At 33.9% G+C, this 12026-nt stretch overlaps 3 protein-coding genes across 6 annotated transcripts in view; 1 reads left to right on the top strand and 2 right to left on the bottom strand.

Moving 5' to 3' along the window:
* Positions 1-3286, top strand: part of LOC106129714 (tyrosine-protein kinase CSK) — a 29348-nt gene extending 26062 nt beyond the window's left edge. For all 4 annotated transcript variants that reach the window (XM_060948464.1, XM_013328367.2, XM_013328368.2 and 1 more), the window contains one exon: positions 141-3286. In XM_060948464.1, the coding sequence (XP_060804447.1) occupies positions 141-143 (3 nt within the window). In that variant the 3' untranslated portion in view covers positions 144-3286. The remainder of the gene's footprint in view (positions 1-140) is intronic.
* On the bottom strand, positions 2789-5723 carry LOC106129572 (uncharacterized). Its single transcript, XM_060948466.1, has 4 exons — positions 5510-5723; positions 4978-5197; positions 4367-4479; positions 2789-4179 (listed from the first exon to the last, which is right to left on the bottom strand). The coding sequence occupies exons 1-4, from the start codon at positions 5577-5579 to the stop codon at positions 4139-4141; spliced, it is 444 nt and encodes a 147-aa protein (XP_060804449.1). The 5' UTR covers positions 5580-5723; the 3' UTR covers positions 2789-4138.
* A 304-nt stretch (positions 5724-6027) lies between these two features.
* On the bottom strand, positions 6028-11264 carry LOC106129605 (DET1 homolog). Its single transcript, XM_013328206.2, has 5 exons — positions 10694-11264; positions 10255-10380; positions 9371-9594; positions 7921-8823; positions 6028-7709 (listed from the first exon to the last, which is right to left on the bottom strand). Exons 1-5 carry the CDS (start codon positions 11012-11014, stop codon positions 7517-7519), a joined length of 1767 nt encoding a protein of 588 aa, XP_013183660.1. The 5' UTR covers positions 11015-11264; the 3' UTR covers positions 6028-7516.
* Positions 11265-12026: the final 762 nt, after the last annotated feature.

Genomic DNA, 12026 nt, shown 5'->3' with positions numbered 1-12026 from the left:
ACGTTATTTACGTTCAGAAAAGTTATTCCGGTATATTACTTCTATGGAATTCTAATATCTTCGCAATATTTATCCCTTGACCACTCTAGTCAAAATTAACGAAGAGATTAACGTTAACTAAATTCAAATTTTTTTTCCAGTAATTGTTCCGGCAGAATAACAAAGGACTGCGTATGTATATTTTATAACTAGGCGACGTGCTGTGACGGTTTCAAGCTGTATTTTACATTACTTGACATTATGTAAGAACTAAATTATTTGAATATGTTTAAAGACACACCCTCGCTTAAGAAATAACTCTAATTAGATTAGTTAATCTGTAAAATTGGTAAGCCGTAGAAGAATCCGGTGTTAGCGTAATACTAGGCAAATTACAGGGCTTTTAGTGTGTACTCCGCACGAAATTTGTTGGTATCTATCTATGTGAACGCCTTTATATTTTTCATTAAATTAAATTTTACTATATTTATAGGCGCTTATTGTTCCTTGGCAAGATAACGTATGTATGTATATTAAAAAAGCCATTTACATAATAGTGTTTTTCTACCTGCAAAGAATTTGGTGGCACAGTTTATTTTTCGAAAGATCCAAGACCGTTAAACTAAAAGCACTATATTAAATTTTGCGATCCAGTTCTATGCGATTAGTGTGAAGTTGTGAACCGACCAGATTCATCATCCATTTCGTGTGGAGTTAAGTCTTACAGGGTTGTTTATCCTTATAGAAACTAACTTCTGCACAAGATCTCTAATGATGAATAATTTACCCTCGTACAAATTAAACCCAGTGTGATAATGATGCCATAACACAGTGAATTAAATATAATGAAACACAAACATTTCGTTTCTCTGAGGATATTTCGCTAAAAGCTTTGTAACAAATTGTCAAAGGCCTAAAATTTACGAATTATTGTATAATTCTCATAAAGATTCCACCCAATATGGCTATTGGCCGTATGTCGGTTCTATGGCGCTGTCTAGTCAAAGTAAAGTTTGTAATATTCGTTGTATAATAGTTAATATTTCATATTATTTAACGGTGTACGGTGACTGATAACACATAGATTGACTCAAGTTTATGTTGCGGTGCATTGATTTTATTCGTATTGTTCTAAATGCCTGGACATCTTTATGAATTTAAACCACTTATTATTGATATCAACTTTAAGATTCACTTGATCAACGTACATATATAGTCTCAGTAATGTTTAACGACCCATATATTTTTCTAACGTCAGTATTTTTAATATTTACTGTATCAAAATGGTTAGTGTAAAAATGTGGTGCAGCTGAAATTGAACGAGGTGATTCATTCCAAATGTTGATTTGTAAATATCAGTGCATTTGTATTTTTGACTAATCAGGCTGGGTGCATCTTTATAACCAATGCATTGATTTTTGCACATTTTGTAATTTTAAGATATTCTAGCCGTATAAGAAACGAGTTGCGTAAGCTAACTTACAGGTTGTGTGTACTAAAATAAATTGTAGAGAGGCACGTTCTCGGTATTTTTAGTAAATTTATAGGAGTCGTGCGAATTATAATATTTAAATGTGTCCATTTATGAAATTGCATCGTTACGCCAATGCGCTATACGTAATTTATTTTAATGATGTGATAACAATTGACAACATTTCATATTTTCAAGATCTTAAACAAAAATAACCGTTCATTTTACTATTCTATTTCCAAAAATATCAAATTGTATTTTTTTTTTTTCAATTTATTTTTGAGAAAGTTAAAATCTATTATCAGAGCTATGAAGTCATCTCTATGATGTAGAAAAGTTAGTTACTTAGCGTAATCTTCTGCTGCTAGCTTCAATTCATCAACTGAGTGTCACTGTCAGGGAAAATAACATTTGCAAGCTTAAACATCCTCTTTCGTAATTTTTTTTTTATTCACGACATGATATATCTACATAACAACAACTGAAAACAAAATAAAAATTCATAGGTTGGTCATGTTTGTATACAAAACACCTGTTGTCAGTGTTACGATTTGTTTTTTTTAAACGTTGATATTTTTTATACGTTACAACAATCTTTTAAGAATGAGCCAAATTTCAAACATAAAATTTGATATGTTAACAACCTCAAACAAAAATATAATAAAACATGGGTGTCTTAACTATGGTAAAAGTATCAAATTAAATAAAAAAAAAATTGCTATGAAATGTTGTCGATTCCTATTATTTTGTTGTATTTTTCGTATGTTGAACATTTCGTGCATTGCTTTTAAGTTCGCTACATAACCCAGTTAAACACTTAAAAATAAAGAGTCATACACTGTATTCCTTATAAACAGGGGTGTAACCAGTAAACCTACTATGTTATTCTTATAAATTTCCATGAAACATGAAATTCGTACAATTTTTACGTTAAATTTACTAAATTAATGAATCTCATTGGCTAATTGTGTCGTGAATATCGTTATAGATTGATAAGATTTATATCCCTTGTACAAACTTGATCCATAGCTAATTTATCTCCCCACTATATTTATGTCAGATGAGTATCAAATTTGAATACTTTCAAAAGATTTTATATGTGGACTTTTGTGAAGAGAATGAATAATAAAAAATATGTTCATGAAAGTATTTAATTAACTATTGTTAGACTAAAATTCTATTATTATGCGATTAATGTTGTCTTATCATGCTTAGTCTTAGCTAAATTGTTTTAAAGTAATTGCGTATATTTTAAGATGTCCATTTATGTGTATATATTATTTCACTAGTAAAAATTGAGATCATAGTTGTATATTGGATACTTTTTTACACGGAAAGCAAATGAGACAACATTACACATATGAGTTTTCTAAAAATCTGGTTCAAAGACTATATTATGAAGGTATCCGTTCAAGTACTATGTATTCTTACGCAATACTAGGTATAAGTGTTAAATTGTTTTAACGGTTTATTTATGATCTATTTGCAAATCGGTATGTAATGATTTACCAAATCGATTCATAATGCGAGTCATTTCTTTTCTACCAAAGCGTATTTTAATGAAAATGACTTGTATAGTATTTCAAAGTCTTCCTCATTTGATTTTATGATTTATTGTAAGCATGGGCGTACAACTGTGCTAGTCTCAAAGGTTAACAATAAGCCTTAGGACTGATATGTTTGCAGTTATAGTTTTGTCATTACTTTAAAAATAACGATACAAAAATCTGAACTATGGTTTTGTTTATTGCTGTATGTACTATTTTATCCACACTGTAAATACATGTAATTATAAGCGATAAAATGTATAATAACAAAATATAAATCCACAATACATTTGATGTGTTTTGATTAGCTCGTTTCACACTTTGAACTATAAGATTCGCTACTGGGTGCATCGTAGACGCCTATGAGTTGCTCAGTCGACCTTGCAGCCCTCTTCTTGTTTCGACAGAGCAACCTTTTCTTCTTAAACCGCGATGTGTGTCCTCTCAGATCGGTGGAAGACCACGAGCAGCTCGGGCCACATCCAGTTTGCGTTGCTCCCTCGACCTCTTTGACGTCACTAGCTTGGTCGTTATATGTTGCCACTAGCTTATCAGTAACTCTTAGTAAGTCACACACTTTACACCCCATGTCGTACGTCTTTGCTTTCTCAGACTTATCCTCGTCCTCATTTACGTCTAATTTGCTACCCTTCCCAGTGGGTCGATTACTTTTTTGAGATTTTTTTTTAACGTTATAAAATTGAGTTTCTGCAGAACTTTGCGAGGCACACTTGCAAATTATATCACTATATTTTGTTTCTTTACGCGAACTTGATTTCTTTTGCTTGCTTTTTGATATTTTAACGCTTTCTTTTGAAGTACTTGGGCTTGTTTTTGAACGACTTAAGCTTCTTTTCGGTTTATCGATCGACATATGACTAGCGGTATTCTTACCAAAGTTTCTACAGTCACATTTACTTCTGCCATTATTAAACTCTTTTGTATGCCTACAATGTGCTTTGGTACAAGAATTATCGTGGTCTGCAATTTGGCAGCAATTATTCGTATCCTTTGGTGTTTCTACTTGCACTGCAGTCGAACATGTATAAGCGACAGGAGGAACGTATGGACAAAAGCAATGAAGGTCCGTAGTTGATGTCCAACCGTCATTGTGAAACTATAATAACAGTCAAAATTATTTTTAGGGAAATATTCCTGTAATGATGGTTATGGACCTTGCGTCTGAAAATAAAAGTAACTAACCTTATTTCAACATGTTTTGGTATTTATATTTTTTGGACGTAGGACGTAGATCAATAAGTAATTTGAAAAGTTTAGTTTCAATTTAAGACCGAGCAGTAAGTAATTTTGAATATTTGACTGAGTATCTTTCTTGCTATTGTTTTATATAATGAATTAAATGAAATACCTGCCTTTAGCTGAAAACCTCCTGGTATAACGCTGCCGTCAAACCCAAAACAGGGTTTAGAGAAAGGATCAAGGCTCGTTCTTTGCCAATATTGATTATATACGGGCGATACCCTGAAAGGAATAGTATTTACAAGCTGTTTTAGTAGCTGTTCATTTATTAGCTTATCGAGTAATATTAATTTAGTATCAGAGTCTATCTATGGCACCTGACGTTGGTTTATAATATGAACCTGAATGTGCCAATCTCGAGACTAAGCGTACCTTACGAAGGACTATGTCATCGTTGTCTTAAAGAGTGTTATATAAAAAACGAATTACGTGCCGGGCCTTTATTGTTTACTTCATGTGTCGTGCATTATACTTATTTTTAATGGTACAGCTCGCATGATTCAAACTGTAACTTATGGAACATTTAATGTAAGGATCATCATTCCTACAAGGGTACATCGGAATTTTCCATGGGGTCTGAGTTTGACCCCTTTTTTGGAATTCTGGGTTGGGCAAACATATTATTCTGTTATAAAAAATATATTTCTGAGTACCAAGCTACTCAGCTACATTATTTACACATAAAATGTTGAAATTATTAAATCCCCAAAGTATACATACGTGTTAGAGAAATTTCTTATAATCCAAACTCCTGTATTAGGTTTACTGTAAGAATTGCAATACATTTCATCGAAAGGGTGCGGTGGCCATCGTTTCAAGTAGATGTCGGTTGGCCATCTAATAGGCAAGAAGTAATACTGGATAGTGCCGTCCGGGAAAGTTATGGATTTAACTTCGCCTTCGCCAATTACATCTGGAGCTAAACCGTTGAATGGATTTACTGGAATTTCAATCTTACTAAATATTCATATTTAATTGTATCTAAGTGTAAGTGTAGTGTAAGATACAAAACGACAGTAAAATTTTTTATGATTATGTAAATATTTTACATGAAATACCTACTTATTGTCGTTTTCATTTTGCCCATAATACATAGATCAAGGGCAAAATTTAAAAGGAAAAAATAAGTGGGGCTAGACAATTTAGGCGATTCTGTGTAAAGGAAAATTAAACCATAACTTATCACCCACATCTGGCACCAATTATAAGTAGACAATATAAAAGAGGGAAAAAAGTAAAATGTGTTGAATACCTGGATTGCTTGGAATATATTGACCAGGATAAGGGAAACCGATTCCAAATGGCGGTTGTTGGCACTGCATGATTGTTGCATGAGAGTTGAACAGAACAGCGTTATATGTAACTTGAGTTATGCATAGTGGGTAGTGTGCAATATCAACATAAATTACCCATTTTATTGTACGATTTTGTTGACAACGGCCTGTCCGTTGCCTTGCCGAATTATGACTGACAGAAAACGCCAAATAAAAAAGGTTGATAAAAACAAGTTGGAAGATGAAATAATTTTTTTAAAAAGCTCAAATATAATTTAAGAATTCTTCAAAACCTTCAACTTTCATTTTCTTTCGCAATATTATAACTAATATCAAGTGGTAGCTATATATATTGTTCTTACAAAGTATTAAAGCTAGAAACTCTCATAATACCTACATACTCACTTGGTTTTTCCATCTTTTTTTATCTTATGAAATCGGGGGTAGATTTACTACTTATACCTATGAGTTTGTAGGTGTAAAAAATAAGACAAGGTTGACATTAATCAGGCAGTTTATTTTGCGTTTATTAACCAAGCTCCCCATATTTTAATAATAGGCTATTTTACACCATGTAAAAAAAAATATAAAAATGCACGTATCTTATAGATTTTGTAAAAAATAAAAGAAAAACATCGATCATTATTCATAAAAGTGCAATATGGATTTTATAATTCAATTTAAAAAATCCTCTTTTTTAATCTGTTCTTCAAAAGTCGAAAACGCTATCCGCCATGTTGGGTACTGACGTGACGTCATACTTTTAGTAAACAAATATCGAATCGAAAACATATTGATGATGTCAGGCTCTGTTTATTTTGAAATTTTAAAATTTCTATCACATTTTTGGGTTTTTACTCTTTAATAATTTAATAGAATCATGGAAGACGGTTTTGTAAAAGCAGACAATATAAATCTACCGAGGATTAATACGTTGATGGTGGCGAAATTTTTTGCGTCCAATCCCGATTTCTGTTCTGCTGAATTAAGAAATGTTAAAACAGCGATGTAAGTATTTATTGTATTAAACATTCTCTTACAATACACAATTATAATAGGTAAATTATTACACAACCAATCCAACATAACCTATTTTTTGTATTGTTTACTAAAAGTATGACGTCACGAGTCAAACCAGCATGGCGGATGGCGTTTTCGCGCGAAAATACAAAATCATAAATAATAAATCGTTTTTAGAGCACTTTTCGGCTTCAAAAAATTTTAATAAAAATTCTATAGGTATAACACAGTCTCAGGATTGATTTAAAACAGTTTTCAAAAAAGAGTGTAATAGCCTATTCTGTGCCCTTGCCTATAGTATAAAACTAACGTCAATACAATTTACTACATAGTAGTAACTCGTCAGATATATACACATTCTCTTATTATTTTACACCACATTGAAAATAAACGTTTTAATGGAAGGAAACCCGACTGCCATGCGTTCAACATATCACTTTTTGTCAGACAGCCGTCTTAAAATTGATAAGATGCACACAAAAATATGGCACCGATCTTAATCTGTGTGCAATTCAAAATGGTTGATATCAGTTTTTGTACGTAAGATCGACAAACCGCATAGGCGTTAGATTTTATGTTTATTTATAAGTCGTTGATTTTACCGGCCGAAGGACCGATTTTGTTTCAATATATTTTTACTTATTTACTATACATTTTTTTAAATTACACCTATCGTGACAAATATCTTTTCGATTCATTGTATAGCAACCAATTTTAGAAGCCTATTACTACAGTCCTATTACTCTTAGGAAGAAAATTGTGTACCTATTTTATCCCTTTTGGAAAGATGCGTTATCAAAATGAGTAAGGATTTATCGCGTCGTCTTTTTATACCAAGTATGTAACGCGCAAATATGCCTGCATGCTCGATCTCTAAGAGGCTGAAACAATCCTACATATTCTGCACGTAATAGAAAATATGTTCCCTAGGATCTTCTGCAATAAAGCAGTATTCTTTTGAAACATCAGCTGTACACAGCGTTCCTTATGTGAAAATTGACAATGTACTCTGAGTTAGTTCGCTGCACGCTGATGGCGAAGGGGTCGGTGGGGTGGAAGGTGAACGCGACCAGCCGCCGCGCGCTCGCGGGCACCGACTGGCCCAGCACGCCGGCGTAGATCTTGAACTTCAATAGACCCGAATCCCGAGCGTAAAACCTGGAAAACATTCAAATTTAAATAAATAAAATAGGACACTGCACTGCCTAGTTGACTGACTGTCATATTTGAGATTCTGGGCACGATATTTGAAACTTGTTGAAAACTAAAACAGAAAAATATGACGTATCTGTTAGCGCTTTTTCACTGGAGGTAACTACATTTCTTGGTGTGTGTAATATAATGAAACCAAAAAGGTAGCATTTCTCACCTAATAGGATATTCACCATAAGCTTTGGGCCTTTCCATCACAGAGACCCATTTATCGTCATAACTAAAAAGACCCAAGTCTAAATATGGAGAACCGCTATATGATTGGGCACTTATGGGTAACTGAGCCAATATTCTTTTAGTAGCCTCTGTGCGCCCGCCGTATATAGCTCTTACAATTGTCTGCTTGAACCTCTGCTGTGTCATGCGAGCATACAGATTGTTAGACGGCGAGCACGTAAATTGTGAATCAGCGCACAGTCTGGCATTTCTAAAACAATCACAGTAATTTTCAAACAGTTGTAACAACCCTTCAGAAGTGTTTTCATATACTTCCAAAATTTTACTCTCACTAATGTTGTATATCACAAAGAATGATGACTGGCTGTTCGGTTCGGCCACTCTCAACGTGACTACTTCTTCACTTGCATACTTAATAAAGAGATGGTCTTCATCAAGCAGTTGCATCTTCCACATTCTCAGACTCCTGAACATGTCAAAGTATTTATAAAATTTCCTTAGTTCAAGGGGATCTCTGCTCTCGTCGCTAATCGTCTTTGCTCTTTTGAATAGGAAAACAAGCAGTCTGTGTTTCAAACTATTTATTGTCTCTTCATGGAAGGGTCTTTCGTGTAAAAGTGGTGCAAACACTGAACTAACAATAAATGGGTCGTCATCATAACAGAATCTGCCTATTTTCCTCATCTCAATCAACATTCCATCAACAATTTGGAATAAATGTATTGTCTGATGTTGGACGGAAAGCACCGCCAGCACTTCCTTGTACAGGTAGATGCCTTGGTTATGAGAGAGATAGATTTTATCAATCCTAAAATGTTTTGTATCACATAACTTGCCCTGGTGCAAATCCACCAGATGGAGGGAATAATCTTCCAATGCTGACCTGAAACATAAACACCGATAACATATAAAACTCAGTTATAAGTACCAGAGGAATTTTGAGTAGCTATTAACTTTGACAAGTATAACTTTTACCTTTGGCATAAGCAAATTTCATACAATCTTCTTGAATTTTTATATAAAAGAAGTCATTCAATTGTTTGACAGACTAACATCAACATGCAGGCAAAATCCCTGGATTTAGAGAATTGAAACTTGCCATATAGGTTATATGAATTACCTTATGTGGACTAGAGGTGCACCAAGAGACAATTTTTTAGAATCCCCTTTTAAGTGGGGAGAGCCACAGGTGTTACTCCAGTACTCATTGCATTTTCAAAGTAAATGGAAAAATCACACTGAGCTCCAATGAAAATTTGAGACTTGTGTAATGGGATCTTACTCAATGATGATACTATTTGATCTTCAATATGAAATATTAGCGTTAGCTAACAGTCAAGAACTAGCCAAATCATAAGAAGAATTAGATTATGAAACTTTGCACCTTAACTTTGCGAAACAAGCACACTACGATGTTTAACTACACTAACCTCATAGTAGGCGTAACAGCCTCATTGTTGCTGTGTATGTGATAGAAGTGTGGTCTGAGGTCATCAGGGATGTGCGCCGCAGAGCCCACTATGACATACCGGCCATCCTCAGTGAACAGGCTGCATTCTCTGTTGAGCTGCTGCTCCATTGGTGGCATATGATTAGAGTTTCGCTCATTTCTTGGTACTTCACGTTGCTGACATACATTCACTGTATATTTTGGCTGAAGAAAATAAATATTTCTAAATGTGTCAGTTTACAACAGAATCACTACATAGTAGAAAACAAAGTCACTGTCTCTGTCCCTATGTTCCTTTGTATGCTAAAATCTATAAATTTCAATAGATAGTGATTCAAGGGGAAGGTTTACATGTATAATAACATCCATTAAATAGTGAAGAAATACTGTTATTTTTGAGGTTTCTAATGTGATGTCCTTAATTATCATATTTTTTCTCCTAACATTGCCAAAGCAGGCTGAACCCTAGAGATTTATCAAAATAATGTATTTATTATTTGTACACTTTGAAAAGGTCTACAGAAAACTCCGCCATGGTATGTGTCTATCTCTCATGGACATCCCACAATAAATTTTTTTTGTCATTTAATTTTTGCGACAAATAATGGCAAATTTTGAAGCAATTTTAACCAATACAGCATTAATCCTTATCCAATTAAAAAGCTTAAATACATTGTTGATTTAATATAGATCTCTATGGTCCTTTACAGCACAAGATTTAAATGAATATTTCTAAGATATTACAGATTTAAAATTGCGGCCAGGGCGGGTCACAAGTTGTTATTAATTTTAATACAAGATCAAAATTATTGTGATTTTTTTGTAATGTTCCTATATTATTTTAACTTGTTAATACAAACTCACTTTGAAAAAACGGTAGAAAATATGGGTTCTGATCCGGTAATGTATGTCAGCATCAGCATTCAACAAATCTGAAGGATAGCCCGCAACAAGGTCTCCAGCTGCTGCAGCTCCTCTGTATTCATATATCTGAAAGTATATATATTTTATATACTATTTATTACCAATTTTTTGCTTATCTTGCAACAAACTTGTGAAGAGTTTACATAACAAATAACCAAATTCAGAACTGCTCTGAAGTCTACCAAAGGGCCAGGTCAAGAGAACCCAAAACAAAAGAGCTTGCATGAAGAAAAGCATGAATATGAAGAAAACAAAAGGATTATGAAAAGTGTCTGTCTACCCCACCAAGAGACAAGCATGATTTCATATGTGCTTAGCAGAAATTCAGCAAGAAGAGTGGCCAGCTTTTGCAACACTTATAAACAAAATTACAGCTTACCTCTAAGGAAGTTTGATCAGCAGAAAAGGCAATAAAATGCTTTCCATCCGGACTGAATTTCCTTAGGAAACATGGAGGTTTTTCAACGTTCACTATTGTCAAATTAGGAAATATATTCTGGTAGAACTCTCGCACCACATGGAAATGCGAACCTGGCTTTTTCGATCCATATATTTCTCTTTCCATTAATCTCACAACAATGTTTTGGGGTTTTATTTTCCTAGGGACAATACGCTCTGTGCAAAAGAACTCCTCCTCGTTGAGGGTCCCAGGTGGAATGTCTTCATAATAAACATTACTCTGATTACTTGTTGAAGCCATTTCGACAAATTATTTGTCTCTAAGTTTTGATCATGGAAAGAAAACTGGTTCAACTGGCATGATTTCTATTCAATCAAGAATACACTTAAATTCATTTACGCAAACTTTTTAAAGTACTTGGATTTATTTATGATCTGAATCAGCATGTCATGATAAATGTGACCTAGCTTAAAATTTTACACAATTTCTATCAATTTTTATAAAAATAAAATATTGAACACAATCAGAAACCCAAAGTTTGAGAGCTAAGATGACAACAAAACAAACAATGACATTGACAGTGAAATGATGAAATTTTTATGTACAATTTCTGTAATTTGAAGCCAGGCACGGAGTGCATTGTCATGCATCATTGACTCCAATTGATCCTTAGAGTATCGACTTAAATTGACCCTGCTTCTGTAGCCGCCTGGTCCCGCCAGTTGCAATGTTGATTGTTGCGGTTTCAAGAGTTGAATGGAAAAAGAATAGTAGATAAGACATTTGTTCAGCTTCTGCTGTTATTTCACTATTCGTTTTTCAGCACGCGACATTAAGTCTGTCTCACAAACTAAATAGAGACACTAGGTCTGTCTGAGAGTCTAACTAGACTGGTCGCTATTATACCAGTCAAACGAACGCTTGTTCAGTCTCACGCAATCTGTCGACTTAGACGGTTGTATGGCATCTCGAAGCTTGCAAATATTGTCGTAGCACTTGCTGCAATGTCTTTGACTAGTTATAACAATATTGGAAACATCCGACTCATTAAACTACCTCCGACTAGGACGTGATGACCTCGATTTTATCTCAAATTTATTCAATAAAGGAAGATTACTTGTATAAAAAAAACTGTTAACCCCTGCAATCTAATTCCTTAATTTTTATGCCATTTGGTTCTCCACGTTAGAATAGGGCCACTCCAACTCTTGGGATTCTTTTAGACGATGGGCTAGCAACCTTTCAATATTTGAATCTCAATTCTATAATTAACCCATACAGTACAGCTGAACGTTGTCTATCAGACTCTTTA

Source organism: Amyelois transitella, chromosome 16 (genome assembly GCF_032362555.1).
Source record: "Amyelois transitella isolate CPQ chromosome 16, ilAmyTran1.1, whole genome shotgun sequence".
NCBI classification, from domain to species: domain Eukaryota; kingdom Metazoa; phylum Arthropoda; class Insecta; order Lepidoptera; family Pyralidae; genus Amyelois; species Amyelois transitella.
This window is presented reverse-complemented; position numbering and strand designations above follow the sequence as displayed.